We start from the raw sequence: 23,570 nt of genomic DNA, 5'->3' as shown, positions 1-23,570 counted from the left end.
CAAAGCGAGCAGCAGCTTTCTCATCGCCAGCGGTTGTGGCCTACCATGACTGCTCACGTTCCGAAATCTTGCTTGTGTTCACCAACTTATCGATCGAGAGAAAAAACTTTGCTCCTCATCACTTTGGGGAGTTTTCGGAATGCAGCGCTCGGCACAGAGTGGGGAAAATTCTGTGAACTCTGCTGACAAAGCGGAATTCTTCACCCACCCCTATCCTTTACCAGATTCCAACAGCCACACAAGACCTTCTTGTGCACATGCCCCATGGAGGCACAGGTACCACAGCTAAGAGACAGCAGTGCACCACAGTGGCAGTGTAACTGAAGGGTGATTTGTTCCACTCCTACAGGCTCCTACTGGATGATCGAGTCACAGCAAACGACCAGTAAGAGGACAATAAAGTCCTGCAAGCCTGCCTAAGTCTAAATCTTTCAAGGTCACACATGGGTAGGTAGTACACCAGCTCAGGCTTCTCAGAAAGAACATTAAATTCCATTGTGAAATCCACAGGAAGTAATGCTCCCACAGTAGAAACGGGTAAGGTGAGAAAGTATTGCGATAGCAGGCTAAACTTATGTTAGTGTGGTTTTTATAGACTTTTTACCTAAACGCTTTGATGAAGATCCAACCCAGAATACATGTTTCAAAAGCCTGGATGTCAGAGTAAATACAACAGATGGCAACCAACTTTGGTCCGCTGAATATATTATGGGTACCGTTCATGAAAAGAGTGGTGTAGTTTTGCAGTGAGAAGAGCTTTCCACAGCCTGCAAACCTATAATTTTATTTCTCTGTGGTCCACTCTGTTATCACATGTATTCATGAACAGCGAGCAAATGAAGCAGCTTCTTTGTTTAACATGTCAGCTATTACTTCTAGGGCACCACACTCATGTTCAACCTGTCGTCTGTCCTGAAGGATGAGTCCATTTGGGCAAGGCCATACCAGTTTTATCCAGAACACTTCTTGGATGCTGATGGTCAATTCATCAAGCGAGAAGCCTTCTTACCTTTCTCTGCAGGTAAATACATACTTGATCAGCTAAATGTCTGTATATTAGCACTCTAGATAGAGAGGTGAAACATGTTGAATATAGACAGTGTGACTGTAACTTACATTTATTGGTAGATGTGAACTGTATTGATAATGTTATGTGCGTATAGTTTGCCATAGATAGATGACAGACACATACAGTGTACAACTAAAGAAAGATGCATGTCCATTTACTAATATTTTTGACAAACTTGCTTTTGTTGAATGCCTTATTGATAGCCAAGGAAATTCAGCGCAATTAGAAACCCTCTAAATGACCTCAGTGGCTCATGTTAAAAATGAAGAATAAATAATGAAGTACATGACTGAATGTCTATGTGGTCAAATTAATCCTCTGAGTAAGATTTTTAAATGGTAGAGTTGGTTTTGTGTCAGAATATTGTTAGCAAAATTATAGTCTGACAGAAATATCGGGTGATAAATATTGTTTTTAAAATTGTTGTCCTTTGCATGAAGACTTTCTAGTATTAGCTCCAATGGGGTGTTTTTTGTTTTGTAGCTGCTGTCTAAGGCATGCTATTTCTACCAGACAGTATCATGGTTACAATACTCTGGTACTATACTGACAGAGGTATTTTGAGCAGATAACAATTGTAAACCAAACTGTTCTGCCATCTTCACTTTCTGTGAGTCCTATTTCGGATGGTCACAAATTACAACAGCATATTATTGCAGCATTACAGTTGTTACATGAAATGCTTAAGGGTATGCTATTAGGCCATGTAGGGAAATTGAGACTTCATTTGAGTAAAACCCATAGTTCAAGAAGAATGGAAAGAAACTGAGCAGGAGTGGCTGTTGCCTATGTCACAAGCAATTTTGTGGGATTGTTTTGTGTGAAATGCGTCCTTGCAACAAAAATTTACACAATGACACATTTTACTCTAAACAATAGTGCAAAATGCCAAAGACAGCATTTTGTATAATAGCATGATTCCATGTAATTTTTTGGGCATTTCGTATAGGTTCCCCAAATAAATTACTCGAATTTAGCAAAGGCTGGTCTTAGAGAAGTCAGCAACTAGTGGACTCCTATGTGAATTTGCGGCATTTATCACAGATGATCTGGGCCACTGTACTATTGTGCACCGCTTTAAAGAACAAAGTTCTACCCTTTAACATGACTCAGTGGTAACAAAGCAGAGAACAGCCCAAGGCTTAGTCTAGGATACGAAAAAAGTTTACACACATAAAACAGAATAAAGTATCTCCATCCCCCTTTAATGACTGAATGATTAGTGAGTGCATTACTTTTGCACAAAGAAAAATACTTGAAGACACACAAACTAAATAGAATATATAAAGTGAGAATAAGCAAAGAAAAAATAAACTTTCCAACTACTTCCTTTCTTCTCAGAGCTTTGACCTCAAACTTTATTATAGTGCTAACACACTAAGGGGGATATGTACAAAAACATTTTTTATGTCTGAAACCCTTCATGAGCAAAATAATTCTCCTTGTAATGCAGGCGCCATTGTACCATGGTGCAATAGTGCCTGCATTGGTGCTAGGCTACCTGAAGTACGCCAGCGATATAAGAGCAGAAGTGTGCCCTATCTCAGGATGTATGACACATTTCTGCTCTCTCCCCTTCACACAACGCAGCGCAGAAGGTTGTTGCTGTACTGCGTTGTGTGAAAGGGTAGGATAATCTGGCCCACTGTATCTAAACATATCCTAAATGTAAAGAAGGAAAGACCTGGTTAATGGAGATTGACAGAACCATGTTCAAAAAGGGGAGCCAATAGGCATCTTCTCTTGAAAGAAGCAGGTAAAGGTTCTGCTCTTTCATTAACAATTACGTTGTCACATAAAACACAGTTAAATAGGGTAGTACCCACTTTCCTCAAGAGGGATGCACATTGAGTGCCCACTCCATCTCAGAACACCACTCTGAGGTCTCAGTCCAATTAACAGGGAGAACAATTGTGTGAGACTGCACAATTTAATGCGTTACTGGGGGTGAATGAAAAACTATAGTCTGCACAGGAAAAACTATGTAGAGTAAGACAGCATCTTCTTCCGAGCTATGCAGGACTCAGAAGTTCTGCGTATACTGTTGTTCACCTACAATCCTTGTCCTCACAACGTTCTGGGTATAAAAGATGCAGTTGGTTCTTGACAGTCTAAAATCTGTCAAAGTATTGTCCCTAAACCTTCATGACTGGAATGAATTGTTATTTATATATGCTGCCTTGCACTAAAATTTCTCATCAAATTGAGTAGTCTTACTTAATACTTTATCTTCATTCCAGGTTCAGCAGCCTGTCAAAAATGAGCCTAATATTTCACTTATACTGGTGTCTGGACATCATTCTCACATCATTAATCTCTCCTTTTATAATCTGATTTTGTTACTCAAGTATGAACACAACAGATATTGCCTTATTACTTCTACATAAAGAAATCCATAAGTCATTAATAGGAAGATATAAATATAAAATGTAAGCAACACTAGCACCAAAAATGTTCTGCAATTCATTTCTCACTAAAACTTCCCAAGATTCTTTCAGGAAAAATATTTGTCCCTAACACAAATTATTCAGAAAATCACATTCAACTTAAAAATAAAATGTAAAAAAGATCTATAAACAAGAGCATGTTTCCTTTTGAGTGAGAGCTCTTTGTAGTTGGTATTAATTTCTATGGAGAAGTAGATCTCCCAACTCCCAGGAACAGGATAAATGACGAAAATATCCCCACTCATGTTTCAAATTTGAAAGTGGAAGTTTGATATAGCAGTTTGCTTTGTATTCTTAATCATTGTGAAGTGTAGTGTGATCAGATATTAAGGTAAAATACCATTCTAATGATTTCTTACATTATGTATTAATAAGATTGTAGAATCACAGTCCTGATGAAGATCTGGTTTAATATGTTAAACTGAAGAGCATATCACAAATCCATCCTGTGGAACCATGAAGAAAACATTTGAATTGCAAACTAATTAGTTGAAGCCATGTGCATTCAGTTGGACAAATAGAACTAGCTGCTAAAAAGAGGTCTACTTCCCCCAAAAGGAAAGGGGTTCTTGTTTATAGGTGCTTTTGTGATTTGATTTTTTAACTAGAATATTTCAGGAATTACCTGGCTTTAAAACACACATTCTCCACTAAAGCACCTTGGGGAGGTTTAATGAGAAAGGAATTACACCAAAGGTAGTTTGCTGTTGCTTAAATTGTGTACCTGGTATTCCTATTAATGATTATTGGCTCGATGTAAACACAATATATAACATGTCAGGTTGTGTTCATACCTGAGTAGCAAATGAGATTATAAGAAAAAAGGTTATTTTTACATGAAATGTGCAGGCATTAATAATAAATGGTTAGGCTCAATTTATGGCTGAATGGAGGGCCCATTAGTTGGAAATATATTCTGTAGCTCTACTTCCATCTGTACTTAAAGGGATATATCCCTTTTTTATAGCAGCCGGCTAGAATAAAGTTTGCGTGCGTTAGTCCACTGGTGTGAAAAATAATTCCTAGAAGAGAGGAGCTGTGATGCTAGCCCTAGGGAGTACTGTCAAAGGAGGCATCTACCCAGTGGGTTTCTCCAGAACTGTGGCAGTACCTGGAGTGGTGAATGGCTTTTGCCGTTTTACAGCTCGGCAAGGATGACACTGTGTCAATCGTATGCTTAAAGATTTTGCTGTATAAATGGCAACACACTTTGTCCCTGTCTAGCTTGGCGTGGATTGCAATGTGCTGATCCTATGCTTAAAAGCTTTGCTAGATAAACAGACATTTGAGGTGAGCAAATCTAGAGTGCTGCAGGGTGCTCCTCACTAGAGCTGATCTCCACCTAAACTTGGTAACTACCCAGAGTTCTCTTTTCTTTTTTGCATAATTTATGTGTCACTCTAACCCTGAAAGGGATTTGTTTTGACTTATACTGGGTGCTGCCTTGTGTCTGGACAAAGCTAAATCCCTCTGAAGAGCTCTAATGAGAGCGAAACATGTGTTAGGGGTTGCTTTTACTCATTCCAGGTTGGCTTGGATGGTATTTTGCCAGTCCAAAGCTGTAATACTGTGACTGGAGTGATGAATGGCTTTTGTCATTTTACATCTCGGCGAGGATGACACTGCGTCAAATCTATGCTTAAAGATTTTGCTGTATAAATGACAAAGGACTTTGTCCCTATCTAGCTTGACGTGGATAGCACTGTACAGATCCTATGCTTACAATCTTTGCTAGATAAACAGACATCTAAGGTGAGCAAATCTAGAGTGTTGTTGGTGTTGCAGGGAGCTCCTTACTGGAGCTGCTCTCCACCTAAACTTGGGAACTACCCGGAGTTCTCTTTTCTTTTTTGCATAATTAATGTGTCACTCTAATCCTGAAAGGGATTTGTTTATATATATATATATATATATATATATATACATGTATATATATATATATATATATATTTATTGATATTGTCAAAGTACATATATATGCCGTTATATATAGTAAAAATGTGCTTACCTATTGGAACTTACCGTCACAATAGTCTTGTCTTTTATGTTCTTGACACAATATTTGGTCCACACAATATTTTTTTCACCATCTTCTGTCTAAATACCAGAAAAACCTAATCTCACTATCCAGCAGGTCAGGGATGAAAATGCACCTACATTAGGTAATTTATATATTGCCCATGGCGTCATACTCCGTTTGCATAAACAAGCCATTCATATGTGTACCTAGAATGGGATACAACTCTTGTGCAAAAACACAATAAAAATTATCCTGAATTGAAGTTAGTCATGGACTAAAAAGTGCCAGTTCACAATAAAAACATACATCTTAACCTTACATAAAGCATACACATAGTTATCTAGGAAAAGTATACCCTTGTGCAGAATGATGTAAATTTTCAGTCCTCAAATCCAGCTAGTTGAGAGCTAACATGGCTTGCATCAAAAAGATTAATCCTAAACTACAGCTTGTTTGGAACAAATGTGCACTTACCTTACTTAGTTGCTTAAGGTGTTATCCATGGTATCATACCTAATTAGCTACCTAATATAAATATATATATATTAGGAAACAATCCTTGTGCAAATAAATTGTAAATAACTACTCATTCAGTTTACATAAAGCATACAAATAGATTTATCTTGAGAAGACATACAGCCCTTGTGCAAAATATTATAAAAAATTGCACCTAGAATGTGGCTGGTTGAAAACTAAAATCATTTAATGTAATTGATTAGCAAATTGACCCTATTATCAAACTTAATGAGCTTACATAAGATGTTTTGCTGTATATTGAGTCACCATAAGGCCTTCTCAGGGTGATTCCCTGCAAAGAGAATTTAAAGCTTTTGAATATTAAGCCAGACCAAAATAAAGCCTATCCGAACAGTCTAGCAAGTGTGACTTTATATCACTTTTGACTAACTCCTGACCGGCAAATCCAAAAATGTATTCAGTCTAGAGATAAGTTGCCAAACTACACTTTACATACACCTACATAGGGCTGATTTAATTGCTCAAATTCCAAGTCTCAGGGAACAAGGGTGTAATAGTTGTCTCTGTAAATTAAGCAGGCAGTGACAAATATATCTGACATGCTGTAATGACTCGTGATAGCCACATCCTCTGTAGTATTAACAATTCAGTGATGTTATCACACTTTGACTATATTTTAGTGAAGCAAGTGGAGCCAGAAGGATTCTCAGTCTCATGAATCTGACTCTACTCACTTCTTTAAGCCTCATTTTCGTGTAGCTCTGGACAATTAGTGAGGAGTATGTTGGTAGAAGTAGAGACCCATGTGACAAATTGACTCTGCAATATCTTTAGAGAAAGATTACATTACTGCAGGTTTTCTGGAGGGATTATATTGGGTTTCACCTTGTCATTCTGACATCAGATCCCATTAGCTTAATATTCTATGCAAACTTGTGATTCTATTCATGGGGTATGATTTAGCCTGGTCACTTAATTCCTTCTAGTTACAGTCCATTAGGGTCCTCGGCTCGGCTCGTCAGCCTGTAGGAGTGCTTCAGGAACAACAAATCAACTGTTGTACTCAGGTTCATGATGCCAAATTCTAATCTTAGTTAAGTGGGGGAGACCTCTGAGGAAGACCAAATACAGCAGCATATGTGAGTGCCAGAATAAATTTTGCTCTGAAAAGACCTAGGATCAAAGAGCCAATTGGGACTATACATGTTGTGATACAAGTTACTGCAGATTAAGTTGTAAATGCTTATTTCTGTCCCACAGTGCTGCTAGTTAGAGTTTGTGGTATAACTTCCCATCATGCCATACACCTAAGTACCGATATGCATGCACTGATTCTCCTTTTCTCCTCCTATCCCGCAAACATGTTTGCTATTGATTTTTCCATACTGTATGATCTCAGTTTTTCAGGTTCAATGTCAGATCATTTCTGTTATTATATTGATGAAGTCATGTCAAAGCTCTTTGAAGACCAATTTAGTGTGCAACCCAGAGGCAGTCTCATCTGCATATTGAAGGGCAGGAATTAGTAAAGAGCCTAATTTGGGAAAGAATATTCTTACTTTCGTCAAAGCTCAAACCTTATCTGCTATGTAAAGATTGAATAATAAGGATGCAAGCACACATCCTTGCTACAAACCCCAATCTGTGTACATTTTCTTTGCCACTGTCCTGCCCAGGCTGATCTTCATTCTCACCTATGTATCAGTATGAAGCATTCTAATTGCCTTAAACAAGGAAGTCGGTATTCCCCATAATTACATTTTTTCCACTTGGTAGATCCAAGAAATAAGCGTATAAAGCTGTTCCTTGTTTAAGCGCATTTTGGGCCAAACAATTATTTGTTAGAATACTATCCAAAGTCTCTGAATCATTTGTGAAGCCGGTCTGCTGCAATGGTAATATTTGTTTACAAATGGCTCATTCCTCTAATTCCACAAGAGGCATCCTGTCAAAGATTTTGGCTTTGCTGTCGAGCAGAGCAATTGTTCCAAGGTTCTTTAGGTCATTTACAATGCCCTTTTTGTGAATGAGATACAATATTGGACCTTTACAGGATTCAGGGACAGTTTCTGATTTCAGTATGCCAATAAAAAGTTGACAAGGTGGTTTCTTCCAGCTCTTGATATTTGATTTAAACATAGGTACCATATTTGGACCAGGTGCACTGTAAGATCTCAGTGACGTCAATGTCTCCACAGAGATGAGACACTATAGCCTGAGTTCACCTTTGATCTTACCTCCAGATCACTATTACTCACTGGCAAGGGGGGCTGCTCATGTTCTGGAGATGAGAGTGGTTTAATGGGCAAATTAGCCTTCTGAGCAAGATACAGTTCTGACAAATAGATTCTCTAGGTTGAAGCAGCCATTGTGTTGTGTACCGGTGACGTTGGTTTCAACCTCTGAATCAACCCCCAGGCGTTTTTTCATATAATGTGTTGCAGCCCAAATACTTATATTGTGCCACTATTTCATTTTAAAGACCTCCATTTATTTGCAGCACTCTACTTTATAAAGTGCTCTAGACGTTCTCATATCGTAGTATGCTGCTCCGGAACATACCTGAGTGTAGCATATTACAAGTCTGTTGAGTTGTTTTCTCATTACTCTTAGGTTTGGAGTGCATCATGTTACAGTTTGATAAGACAATTTTGATTGTCTAATGTGTGGTATTGCATCAGTGAGACACAAGTCTACTAGAGAATTTCATATGTTTTCCTAATTAGATGCATATATGGGACTACTTACGGACCGAACATGGCAGGTTTTCTAAAGCAGTACCTCCATTTGATCTCAACCAATCCTGATACCTCAGGTTACAATGTGGATTCCATCTTAATTTGCAATAGCTGGTGATTCTGTCTTCCCTGCAATAGTAACAGAATGTGTAAAAGGTGTTGGAATTTCAGGTGGAAATCTGCCATTAAGATTAATTAGTTGAACACTAAACATTTTTTTTCTCCAAAAGTTGGTATTACTTCTCCAAGTAAGTTTGAGCACTATTTCCATGCACCAAAGATTATAAAGCTAATTTAGTAGGTATAGGGTTATTTGTTACGGGGCCAAGATTTCATTAGTCATCCATTAGGATCAGATTCACATTATCCTTTTCTTTCTGTAATTTTGTAATGTGCTCAGATAACAGGTTTTGTGTACTATGTGTTTGCTTCCAATCTGGTGATATGCATATACCATACAGGAAACTACTTCTTGGTTGTTTTATCCCATAACAGTTTCTGCACTAATATCTAATTGGTATCTATAGGAATCTTTGTATGAGAGACCTCCAATTTTGTGGAAATAAAGGTCCTCAGCCCCCTCCCACCAATAAACAACCTCTATCTGAAAGTTTTACTATTGATTTGTTCCAGGTTGTATATTTTGCAGGTGATATGCCTCCCTTGACCAGTTTTCCTGCAGTCAGGGATTCTGATATAAATGTAAAAAATGCGGCATGCCATACCTCCATTGATCTTAATTTAGGGATTCCGATTATGTTCCATGGCAGTAAACTCAGATTTGTCTTATGCCCTTAGGCTGCTCACCTCATGTTTTTGTTTGTCGGCTATTGATTTAACTTAGAAGAGATTGGTGTATGTGGAAGCCAGCAACAGTCATCATTTCAGCCATCCTTATGGCATAAGCTTACCTCTGGTCGCTGTTTTACTTGGCACTCCTTTCCATTCTTATCATGACAGGAAATTATGATGTCATTTGGACGAACAAAACCTTATGTATGGCCTTGTGAACTTCTTACAACTGACCTACCATGATAGTTTTAGGTCTGCCAAATGTATCTTTTAATTGTTTAAATAGTGCAAACAAATCAGATACTTGCACTTGAATTTATGCAACAATTTAATGCCTCAATCCAGAAAGCGTTTTTTTTCTTCCATTACTGAAGTCACCACTGAGGAGTGTGACAGTTCATCCTGGTTAATTCCATCGTATTTGTACTTGATCACCCAGAAATATGTTCAGTTAACTCAATATCACTTGACTTGATGTTCAAAGCTGGGTTTGAGGCAAAAAGCTGAAGAATAGTGCCTCAATTTAAAATATAATAATGTGGCTCTTAGCTACAATGTAATGGAAGAAACATGATGGGGCTATTTTCCCTCCTGATGAAAGAAAATGTATTTTCTAACTCAACTTGAGGAGCTGAGCTGATGCTATCACCATACCAATCAGGATTTGGTAATGCTTTGATGCTGATTCCCTTTGTTGATGTAACTGAACCATTATCTGTTCCCTATTGTAGTTTCATTGGGTCTGTGTCTATGGGAGATTAACGTCTTTTTGTAGAATGAGGAGCAATTAATTTAGCTGACCCACTGAATTTGCTGTTTTACTCTTCCAGGATTCTCCATCTCCTGAAACAGGAGATATCCTCCTGTCTGATCTGTTTTTAGTTGAATATCTAGTTTGTTAGACCTATGTTATGAGGTTTACCGGGACTCCACCATTCTCAGTCTGATATGTGATGTCCAAAGCGTTTTGCTATCCTCTAAGTCAGTCTCAGGCCATATTGATTGCAGAAAATTTAAGGTCTCATCTTCATTCTGCAATAAATTATACTGAGTTGAGGGATCCTTTGATTGTTTTTGGTACAAATGTATTTGCATATCTAATGGAGTTTTAGATTCGTGGAAGGTATCAACGATTAAGGAATCTGATGTTTCCTGACTTATTTTACTGGCTCATTACTAGCATTTTACATATCCTGTGCCTGATTTAAAGGATAGAAAGGTTGAATTTGCTGCTGCATCACACAGATCCACAACATGTGTTGTGAATGTGAAGGTGCATTAAAGTTTTAAGTAGTCGTCACACACTGTTTCAAGTAGCTACCTTGTCTCGTACTGCCTTTTACTTACCACAAAAAAATTATTGATTCAATCAGGGCATGTCACGTCACGTGCCCTTTTCTCTGTTGTTGTTGAGAGAGATGGTGGGGGAGGGGGGAGGTTACACCTGCAGACATACACCTCACTCACACCCATCCATACATGCACTCACACGCCCATTCACACTCACTGACAAATATACATATATTCATAAATGCACACACGCACCAAGCGAAAAAAAAAAAACTTACCTCAGCAGCTCCGGAGGGTTGGGACTGCTGACTTCCCTCAATGGCTGGCCTAAGGTCAGCCAATGAGGGAAGGCAGCAGTCCCAACTCATCACAGAGTGGGATGAGGTCAGTGAGATTGTTGACCTCACCCTACTCAGTAACAAGGTGTCAGTGATTGACATTCGGCCCTGGGCACTTCAGGGCTTACAACTGAAGCACCCAAGTCCAAAGCAACCGGTCACATGCCCATCATCATGAGAGGGAAAGCCTTGAGGCACCTTTGCTAGGCTGAAGATATCACACCGACAGGGCTGTGACTTCTTCAGCCTGGCAAAGTTCAGCTCAGGCAGCCAGGAGTCTGTGCATTTAGCGCTTCTCCAGCTCCTGACTGCCAGACCTGAACTAGAAAAGTATCTGTCATGCCAAGTTTTGTTCAGCCTGACAGATACTCTTAACATCAGAAAACAGGTAGGGGGATGTGGCCCCTCATACATTATGGGCAGACCGTTGCAGGAATTAATATTGCAGTATCTAAATGAGACAATATTCATTTACCGACGGCTGAGAATTTCTACCCGACGGTCTATGTGGACAACCATCTCCCTGCTGATGCCAACAGCATCTCCGATGTTAGTAGGATCTGGAAGCAGTGAAAATATTTTTGTTTAACTATTCTCAATATGTCCCTCAGGTTGTTTTTATTATAAGATCTCAGTTTGGTATTCAAAGGCCATACCATGCTTACATGCTTAATAAAGTGAAATTAATTCGGATACCCAGGCCCGTATAATGTATTGGGCGCTCTATGTTTGCGCCATGATGCACCTGTAAACAGGTGTGCCAGGTGCAAATATGAACACTCTGTCTGATTACATTGAATGTGCTGCCCTCAGGGGAGTGCAAATTCGGCGCTGGCTTTGAGGTAGCACATTCAAGTAAATACGAAGCAGCTGCTTTAATCAGCTGCTCCATTTTTCACTGTGAAGGCGGCATCTGCCCGCACTTTAGAGAGAGGCAGAGATCCCCTTGCAGATGGATGCAGCAAGCAACTGTACCTGCTTGCAGGGGGTTATCAGGGGACTACATGAAACCCCCTTGAACTCCTCCATAGGGTGGTTCTCAGGGGGTGCACTGACAGGAGGCCACCTTTTTGTGGCGCAGTGTCAGTGTAACATACAATGGTGCTGGTACAGAGGCAAAGAGATTCCCTCATTTGCAGGAGGCCATTGCCCCATACAAATGAGGGAGTGCCCTCTTGAGATAGCATTTACTCTACATGAGCGCCAGGGCAATCATATTATAGAAGGGGCCACACAAGCATCTCTGGTCTCTTCTGTAAAACCAAAGTCCCCTGGGGTCATACAAATTAGGTGCACAAACCCAATGGCACTTTATGTGATACAGCCCCAGGCAGGTTTTCTGATAAAGACAAGACATCTATTTTTTACCACATCATAAACTGATGCTTGAGTCGATGAGGAAAGGTATAATTTCAGCTGGGATTAAAAATCTAAAGGTCACTTGCACTTTTTAAACCTTTCTCTCCCTTTCACCCTTTTGTCTCAGGACGCCGCGTATGTTTGGGGGAGCAGCTGGCAAGAATGGAGCTTTTTCTCTTCTTCACCACTTTTCTTCAGCAATTCACCTTCTTCATCCCAAGGGATCAACCGAGACCTACTGAAGAGACCCTGATGGGCACCATAAGAGCTCCCATGCCTTACCAGTTATGTGCCGAAGTAAGATGAAGGAAGATCACGCCTCAAGGAAAAAATAACTTACCATTATGATATTTTAACACAATAGAGCCACTGGCATTCTTTCAGATAATGATGGCTGAAATTTAACACAGTGCATTCAATGTTAAGGTCTTGTATGTTACGTTCTGAGGTGAGGGATGGGCTTTGAGGGAATTTCACAAAACTACAGCCAAAGCTCATTCTTTGCTGTTAATTCAGGATGGGTTTCAACCATATATTGATATGGTGACTACCCCCAGCATTTTTGCCTCAATGTGGCTCACAATTCAAACTTCTCACCCACACTTTCAAGGCACTACAAAACACCTCAACAAATGCACCTGCCTTTACAAACCTCCACTCCTCCAGACTTCTACTTGAACGCATCCCATGCATATGAAAAACCATATTTGGTGGTTCAACCTTCTCCTACATTGCTCCTAAAGCATGGAACGACATGCCACTACACATAAGAGCCTCCTTGTCACTTTGTGAATTCCACAAGAAGCCGAAGACCTGGCTTTTTCAGTGGTCCCACTAGGCCCTAGTTTTGGCTAGGCTCACACCTGCTAAGATCCAGTATACCCTCCCAGTTGCTAGTGCGTTCTACAAATCTACATAACATAACAAAACATAACAAAACGTAACATAAACATAACATAAACATAACAAAACATAAACATAACATACTGCTTCTGTTTCCTAAAGTGGCAAAGTGGTTCACTAACTTTCCATGATGTCAATGTAATGGCTCCTCTGTTCAACAAACCCTATATCTTATCATTCTTCTGACATATTTTAAAGCCCGCTAGAAAGTGTCTTTTAAAACACTTACTCAAAAAAATTCAGTTTTGCTTAATGCAGAGTGGCATTGTCATTTTTATAGCAACTACATGCAGCAGACATCTATAAGGCTAAAGTGATCGCTTTTGGTGTAATATGTATTATTGACTTTTATACGCTACCTTTATTGCCTTAGATAAATATTTCTTTTTGTGTATGAATTTGAGAACTGTAACTCTGTCACATGGATTGTTTGTAACATTGTAACTGATTTTTGATTTTGTCACATTTTGCATAGGAAAGATATACTTTATGTTTTTTCTTAGCTTGATTAGACTAATTGAATTGAATTGCACAGAGACCATTAATGCACCTTAGATTCGCAAGGTGGCTTTTCAATCTAGTTTGTGAGGTGCATATTGCAAAGTTTGTGGAATATTATAATTTTGATGGTAAAGTACATTGCCTTTGTGCATCACAAAGTTCACCAAATCCCCAGTCCCAAATTGTGAGACAATTGTCACACATTTTTTTAGTTGGAAAAGCTTCCAATTAAAATGAAGTTGTTCTCTGTATTTTCTATGACAAAGCCTACTTTTTACAGTTTAAATGTAAAAAAATTGTGAAGTTTGCAAAATTTGAAAAGTTAAAAAACAAATCTTCCCGAATGTGGAATAGACAAAGTTACACAGTGTTCTCTACCCCTGGTGACAGGATAGTAAAATTATTTCTTTCTAATATTGTCTAGTCAGAGGTGTATATCTGAAAAATATTCCATTGTTAAACTGTGACAGTGGAATAAATACAAACACCCTAACTTGCTACAGTTGCTACTGCTTTAACCCCGCTCTTTATGTTTATGTAAAATTGGCATGCACGATTGCGGTGACAATTAATTTCATAGGGATTTACTGAAGTAATATGTACATTCACTGCCAGGTCAGACCTATTAGTGACTCAGGGTCTGTCCTAAATGTTGCCACCTGCATTTCATTTGTTTGGGGTGCTAAGTAACTATATCTTCAACAGGCATGGGCAACAACAATAGGTCTGTGTTTCTTAGGAAAATATATCTCCTTCATGATGCTACATGTTCACAGACAAAGGAATCCGAAAGCATTTAACACATTTCAGAAAGATATTACATATTTTTATTTTGGGATGTCCATATGTAAATTTCATTTTAACAATAAAATTGTGTTTATTTTTTCTGGAATGAACACTAAAAGTTATATTTCCTTTATTTGAATTTAGCATCTTAAAGAATTGTTGTGTTTTGCATGATTTGGATTTTTTATTGAACCATTCATGGAACATTTGGTCTTACCAATGTTTTAATTTGACCTAAACACAATGACTGCATAGTAGCTAAGATTTTCTCAGAGGGCATTGTTTAGTTTGCCATTTATTCTAGGATACGGTATAGGTTGCATGGAAAACCCCAACTTATTGAACAGTGTTTACTTCAGGGTTTGCACTAGCTATAAGTCAATTGTGTGACACCAAGGTCTGGTTTAGTGGGTATTGGGATAACCTGTAGTGTGCTACATGAAGCCAACTGTTTGTTTCAAACCATAATGGCATGGATGAACTTAGATCATAATAAAGCTCTTCTCCAAAAAAGGGATATAATTTGTTGTCAGTATCTATAAAACCGTGTGTGTTCTATGCAATCAGAAGTCCCTTCTAGTCATTGGTCCCTTCCTTCTTTGAGCATTTTGGAGGCAATTTGACTAAATGACACTTGCACTTATACACCATGGATCTCCTGGAAATTCTCAGAAATACACAAAGGGACCAGGTTTGCATGGGGCAGGCTACAGCTATCTGAACCTCCCATTTCCTCTTCAGTACACAAAGAGAAATCCTCTGCCTTACAGAAGTCTAATGAAAATGTTACTGTTCGAAGTGTAACTCTGATATCATTGATTAGCAGAAAAAGATAATTTGTGCTAGACTCAGCAGAACACCGTGAAGCCTTGTTGGTGTATGTGTTCTCAACAAATAATCACAATATACAAAGGGTGCTAGGTATAGTGGGTGACTCTATAGGGGAGTGGAAAGCCTTGTCAATAGCACTACCAGGGCGTGATAAGACCAAAGGTGAGATGTTTCTTAAACATGGATGGAAGGTGAGGGGCAAGAAGATGGAACAACCAGGTGGAATTCTGACCTGGAGATGGATAAATGCTGTGCAAGAATTTTTGTGTGGCCTCTAAGACTATGATAATGTTGGATAGCAGAACATGATCATATGAGGAGAGCACACAGTGGTGGGCTGTAGCCAGGAATGGCAAGGATCTGTCTGGTGATGGTGGGAATTACCAGGGTGTTATATGTTTTCCTAATTCAGTGTTCCATCCCTAATTCGTAATTGCAGTTAACTTCTTTTGGCCTTTCTATTAAACTGACGCAGTTGTCTCACCAGCACTTTGTGGGAAGCTTCATCACTGGGGTGGTCCTCTGGAGCAATTGCTGGTGTTCAGCTGACACTCAATGAGTGTTTTCTTGGGGCTGTGTTCTAGTAGTTAATCTAAAATTGTCTACATGTAGCAATGGGGTATGCTACTCCCTTTATGCTAATCCTGTCACTATCACAACGCTAAAATCAGTGTTGATATACTTAGGTAGATATAGCCATGGTGGAGCAGATACTATACACAATATACTTTAGACATTGTATATGCTAATCCATGTGTTAATGTGCAGTTATACTCATATATTGAAGCTGCACTTTGTACATCCAAGCCTTGTTATTAGTTTCTCAGTGTACTCACATTTAACAAAATGTAATTTCTTAAGTTAGTTTGAGTAAGAGTAGACCTCAACTGATCTTCAATGTTAAATGAAATGCTTCTTTCATTTTGATTTCATGTTTTCTTTTCATTCCAGGGGCAAAGTAACATATGCCAATTAGAAGACTAGTTCATTCCTTGGCTTTAGTTAAGATTAAAATAGCTATTTTAATTGGGAAAAGGTCTGATTCCTACATTGTGTGGGGATGAAACGCCTCCTGTCCCATGTGATCCTGCCTGATGATATATCTAAGGTCATGCAGCTGTGCTCTCCTTTGTTCGATGATGGGAAAGAAGGAAGTTTGCCTCCTCTAAGAAGAATCTTTATTTTGATTGGTCTTTGTGTCTTGGGAACACGTGTGAAGTAGTTTTGGGGCGAAATTGAAAGGTTAAATTGTATGTCCCGAGAGTAGCAGTCAAAACCTTTCTTGACTTTGACCAATGAATATCTCTCTTATCTTTGAGACCTTATATTTTCTGTTCACGAGTTAGACTCTCAAACACATATTCCTTTTCCTTGCTTTTGTTGAACCTTCATTTGGTTCAGCTTTAGTGCCCCATTTCTGACACCTTCTGCTAAGAGTTGCCCATGTTAATTTTGGTATTTTAGTTTAGTATTAGGGAAGTTCCTAGAAGGACCAAAAACACTTTCTGTTTTGCGATTTTGGACTTTCCAATTGATTTATATCTGCATTGGCCCCTGCTTGGATTGATTAACTATACTGAATGTTGAAGATTATCTGGCTCATGTTCAACTGATTCAATAAGTTTGTAATTTGACTAACCTGCTAACAAACTATTATGGTTTGAATTATTATTCTCTGTCACCCTTGTGAAATCAAATGGGTTCCACTGTATTTAAAATTATTACCTCAAACATGAGCAACCAAACTTTTCTTGCATGGATGACATTCTTCACTGACTAACATGCAGTTAGTTAACCTATGTTGTTTTCATACCGCAAGACCAGGGACATCCTTCTGAAGTCACCTTAGCTGTAATGGTATTCCCTAGATTTTGTACTGTAAATTTAAGCATGACCCCCCCCACACACACACACACAGTCTTGCAGTTGTTTCTGCTCCCCTTCCAAGTCAAGTGCTTAAATGTTGCGTGTGGCCTGCCTCAGTATCCCTCCCTGACATGAGAAGGTTGAGATTAGTCATACACCTTTTGTATTTTTGGTTGTCAGATGTTCATATGTCAATTACATCATTCTGTTTTGTCACAGGGCCAGCAGGATGTTTATCTTATCTCCTCCCTAGGAGTGTCCAGGAAATGTATCTAATCAAATTTGTGATTGGGAGTGTGCTTACGTCCAACATTATGGTCTGTCTGCCAAATTGATAGGCGAGCAGAACATAGTTCAACCACAGAGGAGATTACTCTGTCTCTTCTATGGCCATGCTTTTCCGACAGCCTGACAGATTAAGAGAATTGGCTACATGTCCATCTGCTCAAATAAGATGGGTGGACATATAGCCTTTTTTTACTGCCCATCACCACCAGGCAAACCCTAGTGGTAAGGGGCAGTCAAAAACAGAAAATGCTCCCATCAGCACCGTAGATGACTCCCATGATGTGTTTATTTTTTATTTTCTAATACAAAATCCCCAAAATCTTTAGACCTTTGCCGAACAGCTTTGTCATGTTTGATGGAGCTGTAGGGCAACGTTCCATTGCATTCCCAGGAACCTCCTTGATGGTGGTTCCTTTGAATGCTAGAAATGTCTGTCAGCCAGACAGACATTTCTAAATTTGACAGTCAGGACCACCTGTAGGATGAGTATTGGGCCCCCAGTTTTTAATTGCTTCTTTCATTACTCTATTTTATCATTTCCACCACCCACAGGCAGTGTACGTCATACCTTATGGGCATTTTTAGTGTTATTATGTGCATTCCTTCCCCTCATGCATGAAGGATATGCTCCTGTTTCAAGCTATGTATTTGTGTTATTATTATTGTCCTCTACACTAACCCCGATATTTAACATTATAGTACTTTAGGAGACTTTGAGTTGGTACTACTGTTCATCCCATTAAGAAAGTGAGTGTCCTAATAGTATGATTCATTACCTAAATGTTGATGTTAAGTTTCTGAACTAGCTCTCATAACCGTTTCTGGAGCACTGTATGATTAAGCTAGCATGTTCCAAACTATTTAATTATTAAGACACTTGGGGCCATATTTATACTTTTTGACGCACAACTGCGCCAACGCAGTTGTGCGTAAAAATTTTTAACGCCAGCTAACGCCATTCCAAAGCACCATGCGGGCGCCTTATTTATGGAATGACGTTAGCTGGCGGAGCTGACTGGTGTGCGTAAAAAAAAATTACCTACACCAGGCAGCGCCGGCGTAAGGGAAAATGGAGCTTGGGTGTCAAAAAATGGGGCAAGTCGGTCTGAGGCAAAAAATCTGCCTCAACCCGATTTGCGCCATTTTTTTTTACTCCCACCCTCCATTGACATGACTCCTGTGTTAGCAAAGACAGGAGTCATGCCCCCTTGCCCAATGGCCATGCCCAGGGCATGGTCATTGGCCAAATCTGGCCCCCCTATGCCACAAAAATAGTAAAAAAATATATACTTACCTGCACTTACCTTAATTTCCCTGGGGTGGGTCCCTCCATCCTTGGGCGTCCTCCTGGGGTGGGCAAGGGTGGCAGGGGGTGTCCCTGGGGGCATGGTAGGGCACCTCTGTGCTCCTTCCGAGCCCACAGGTCCCTTAACGCCTGCCCTGAGCAGGCGTTAAAAAATGACGCAAACGCGGCTGGATGTCATTTTTTTGGACCCGCCCACTCCCGTGCGTCATTTTTGCACGGGAGTTTAAATAAGGCGCACAGGCCTGGGAGTCATTTTTTAGACGGGAACGCCTACCTTGCATTTAATTAACGCAAGGTAGGTGTCCACGCTAAACAATGACGCAAACTCCAAGAACTTTGGCGCTAGGCGCGTCTAACGCCAAAGTATAAATATGGAGTTAGCTTTGCGTCGGATTTGCGTAAAAAAACCGACGCAAATCCGGAGCAAACAGAGTATAAATATGCCCCCTGGAGAGAGTTACTTCACCAACTGTAGTTTGGTGTTTAAGGTTTCATTCCGTGCTGATTTCATGTGTTCAGCGACGTCCAAATCAAGTGGTCTTTTAACTGTCTCGTTGTAATGGGGCACGGGTTTTGACCATTATTATAGCACATTTGGTGGTACTGTTATGATCTAGGATTCTTGTCCTTATCTTTCATGTAGGCATTCCAATGTTATGTAAGATGAATGGTCATGTAATGCTAAACATCACGTTGCAGCTATTACAATTCATGTATCCTTGTTTGCCAAGGTATTGTAAGGCCCAACAATCTTAGCAGACTTTTCATGTGTTTGCAGACACTGTAGGGCAGATTTATTAAAGTGTAACCCAAAGCAGCACACCAGCCAAAAATAGTGTGCTGCTTTGTGTGACAGGGAAAGAGCAGGAGAGCACCATATCTACAGAGTTATGGCACTCACCTCCCCTCTCTCCAGTGCAGGCACATAATTGTGCTGCTGTGCAAAATGCACACAGCTTTGCACTTTAGTGCAATGGTGTGTGTGTGTGTGTGAGTCTAGCATAGGTTTTGTACAGGAAGGTTTCTCTTCCAATACAAAAAACTATGCATAGACCACTTTTAGAACGTTTCCTACTTTGCATGTGTGCTGCACAGTGCATCACACATACAAAGTCAGAAAAGAAAGGTAAAAGAAAACGTTTTTCCTTTTAATGCTTGCTTTCAAATGGTGTTTGTTGTTGATGTGAAACCCTGTTTCAGATGTTTGGTAGATAGAATGTTGCATCAAAAAGTATGGGTGGTTGCATGGAAATGCCCAAGTAACGCTCACTTGACGCCAATTAACTCAAGTAGCACTTCACACTACTTTACATTACTTTTAGGCAATTTCCAGTGCAAAGTAAATAACAAAAAAAACATTCTGTACTGCTTTGCACACTTTTGTGCAAAACGTTGGTAAATCTGGCCCTCAATGAGTCACATGGGAAGTGTCCTTTCGTAGTTGGAATGTTCCATAAAGTATTTTAACTTTGATTTTCTTAGGGTCTTGCCCTCACAAGTGCAATTTGGTGCCACATGCTATTGTCGTTTTTCCATGTGGTGGCTCCTTGTCTGGGGTTCCAGGGCACAGCCCCTTTCTTGTGAATCTATACATTCTGTGCCTTGCCTCTCAGGGTCAACAACAGGTGTTTATTTAATTTAGCAGTGTTCATGAAAATGCAATGTTCATGCCTTCATTAACACTGCCCTCTTGGCCTCCTTCCAGGCTCCTGATGACAGGATGAGGAGGAGGGGGCTAAAAGGGCTAAGGCACCGTCCACCTACCGAGTGCTGTTTAAACACAAAACTGTATGTAGGGGGATATATGGATTTGACATGTCTGAGCGGTGTGGTTCAACTGTGGTCCCCTCACACAGAAACAATTAATTTGATTTAGCAGGTATATTGCATGTGTCTCAGACAGCACAGTTTATCCTGTAAAATGAGGCCATCAGGGTGCACATCAGTGCGTCCCTGAGACTAATGAGAAGCCACACAGAGCCGCAGAGGCAGAATCTCCAAATCTGTTTCAGTTTCTTGTAGGGCTGTGCTTCTAGTCCCATCAAGAAAGTCGGAGAGGGATTGAGGTGGGTTGTTCTCTTTTCAAATCTGTCCTTTCTGCTCTGGCTGTCTCCTTGTTGAAAATCGTGTCTTGCTGGTTCCATTGTCCACCACTAAATTCCTTCTCCGCTGCAAAGGAAGCACGGTAAGTAAAAAATATGTTTGTCTGTGCTCTAGAAATATATCTAAACACAAGAGGAGCTGCCCATTTAAGTACATAGAAGCCATACATACATATCTATTACTCAGTGATGCTGACCGCTATGTAGTTATAGTTAGGCCACACTTTTCATATGAAGACAGTTTTATGTTTTGCTAAATAATTTAAATGGTGTTTGATGAATCTGCATGAAATATCCCAAGATAAAAAAAACATTCATCTCAGGTACATGTAGTCAAGTTAGAGGGGGTCATAAAACATGAATTTCCAATATTAATTTCAATTGAGCACTTTGCTTTCCAATACAGGAGAAATGGGCTGAATGGAACAACACTAAAGGCCTGATTTAAGAGGGCCTAGCGCCATCCTAAAAACACATTATTGTCACTTTTTTAAAATTTAAATGTGGTGTTAGATGGCCAAAAACGCCACGCCATATTTACAAAATTGTGCAATGCTTGCATTGCTCAACTTTGTAACCCTTTGTGCCACATTATGCCTGCGATAGGCATAATGTATGCAAAGGGGGCGTTCCCCCATTAGGCGGGCCGAAATAATGGAGCAAAGAAATCTAAGAAATGTATTTGAGTCATTTTTATCAGCATTTTTAATGTCTGCTCAGATCAGGCGTTAAAAGGAGGCTCCCATTGTTTACAGTGGGCCTCTGGGTGCTTTGCAGGATTAGCATCAATATTTTCGATGCTAATCCTGCAAGGCGCCAAACTAGTGTAAAAAATTATGACTCTAGTTCCCTAACTACCACCATGGTGCGCCATATAATAAATACAGCGCACACATGGTGTCGTTAGGGAGGCACTAAGGGGAGGAAGAAAAGTGGCACTGCACTATGTTCACCACCACTTTTCATAAATCTGCCTCTAAGTTTGTCAAAAAGTTAGAACTTTGTTCAGAAATCCTGCTTTTTGTGATTTGGTGGTAATCAGTCGAACCATGTGTGAGAATTTTGTATTTAAAGAGGTATAGATTTAGTGAATGCCCAGCACAAGGAATAATGTTGACATAATTATATGTTCCCAACTTGTTTTGCTGCTTATCTTCAGATTTTCCAAGCATGTTGCAACATTATCATAGGGCTGATTACTCGATTTCCTAAAATCATCTTTGTATTCGTGTATAAAATAAGCAAGTATCTTATAGGCTATATTTTCTTCAGACTGTTTTTCTCATGGAATTAATGTTGAAAAAACTTTCAATAAGTTGGCCATCATGAGGAGATGCATATCTTACAATCATAGTTGATTTGGTCATGGGTTATAAAAACATGACATAATTTTCATTACAAGGAAAATTACATTGTTTGACGTTTTCCCAGAATGATAATCGTGTTCTGCTAATGTGATTACAGTAGTAGTAGTAGTAGTAGTAGTAGTAGTAGTAGTAGTAGTAGTAGTAGTATTTATTAGCATAATTACTGAAAACCATTCCATACCAAAAAGTGCTAAAACATTCTATAGCTATAAAATCAGATGATCAATCAGTAGCAGGTAATCAATAAAACCCTTGATACATACAACGTACAATGATGCCAAATTATCTCATCTTACGGCACCCCAAGATATAAAATGTAATCAATTCAGCAAGTTTAAAAGAAGATATTGAAGTCAAGGCCCACCCTATGGCAGCTCCCCACGTGCAGAGTACTGAATGGCCTGCAGCTATTCATACACAGCCTTTCAGTGAGCAAGTCACCAGGCTAAAATGATCCAACTCCCAGAGAAGTTTAATCAAGGGCCTGCAAAGTTCCTTTCCACTGTCTTTTTAGCCACTAATCTGAGGAAATGTACCAGATGGCAGTTAATTTGAGGATCCAGGAGTGGCTCCATCTTTGATTAAAATAAACTTTTAGCATCTGCCTCCTTTCCCACTAATAGTTCCTTGCAAGTGCAGAGCAGGTGCACAGATCTTCCTTGGCTGTGCCGAATAAGTGGCAGGTCATCAATGTAGGATCTCTCTGCCAGTACGGAAGATGCTGAGTGCATGGCAACAACCCCAGACAATACTTCAGAAATTGTTCCTTGATGATTTGTGAATTACTTAAACTAAAGTATCATTAGGGGGCCAGTGTGTCGTAAGTGTCACCCAGCCATGGGCCCTTTTTGCCAGTGCAGCTTTATCTTTCACCAGTGAAAGAGACTTCATTGATTTCTACACCAGCTTTTTAAACACAGTCTAGCTGGATGATGACTCCCAAAGCTGAAACAGACTGGTTTTGTACAGACTATCCTTAAGGTAGGTCTTGGCCGGTGATGATTCTCTCTGTTGGAGTGCTCTCCATAAATAGTTGTTAAGGGTATCTGTAGGAGCTTTCCTGATTTGATCCTAATAAAGTATGAAGGCT

At 39.6% G+C, this 23,570-nt stretch overlaps 1 protein-coding gene across 1 annotated transcript in view; it reads left to right on the top strand.

Annotated features, from left to right (window-relative positions):
- LOC138292728 (cytochrome P450 2D15-like) overlaps positions 1-14,842 on the top strand; it is a 214,649-nt gene extending 199,807 nt beyond the window's left edge. The window contains exons 8-9 of the mRNA XM_069231466.1: positions 880-1,021; positions 12,658-14,842. Coding sequence (XP_069087567.1) covers positions 880-1,021; positions 12,658-12,836 — 321 coding nt within the window. The 3' untranslated portion in view covers positions 12,837-14,842. The remainder of the gene's footprint in view (positions 1-879; positions 1,022-12,657) is intronic.
- The last annotated feature ends 8,728 nt before the right edge of the window (positions 14,843-23,570 follow it).

The sequence above is a fragment of the Pleurodeles waltl genome, chromosome 4_2 (genome assembly GCF_031143425.1).
Source record: "Pleurodeles waltl isolate 20211129_DDA chromosome 4_2, aPleWal1.hap1.20221129, whole genome shotgun sequence".
In the NCBI taxonomy this organism is placed as follows: domain Eukaryota; kingdom Metazoa; phylum Chordata; class Amphibia; order Caudata; family Salamandridae; genus Pleurodeles; species Pleurodeles waltl.
This window is presented reverse-complemented; position numbering and strand designations above follow the sequence as displayed.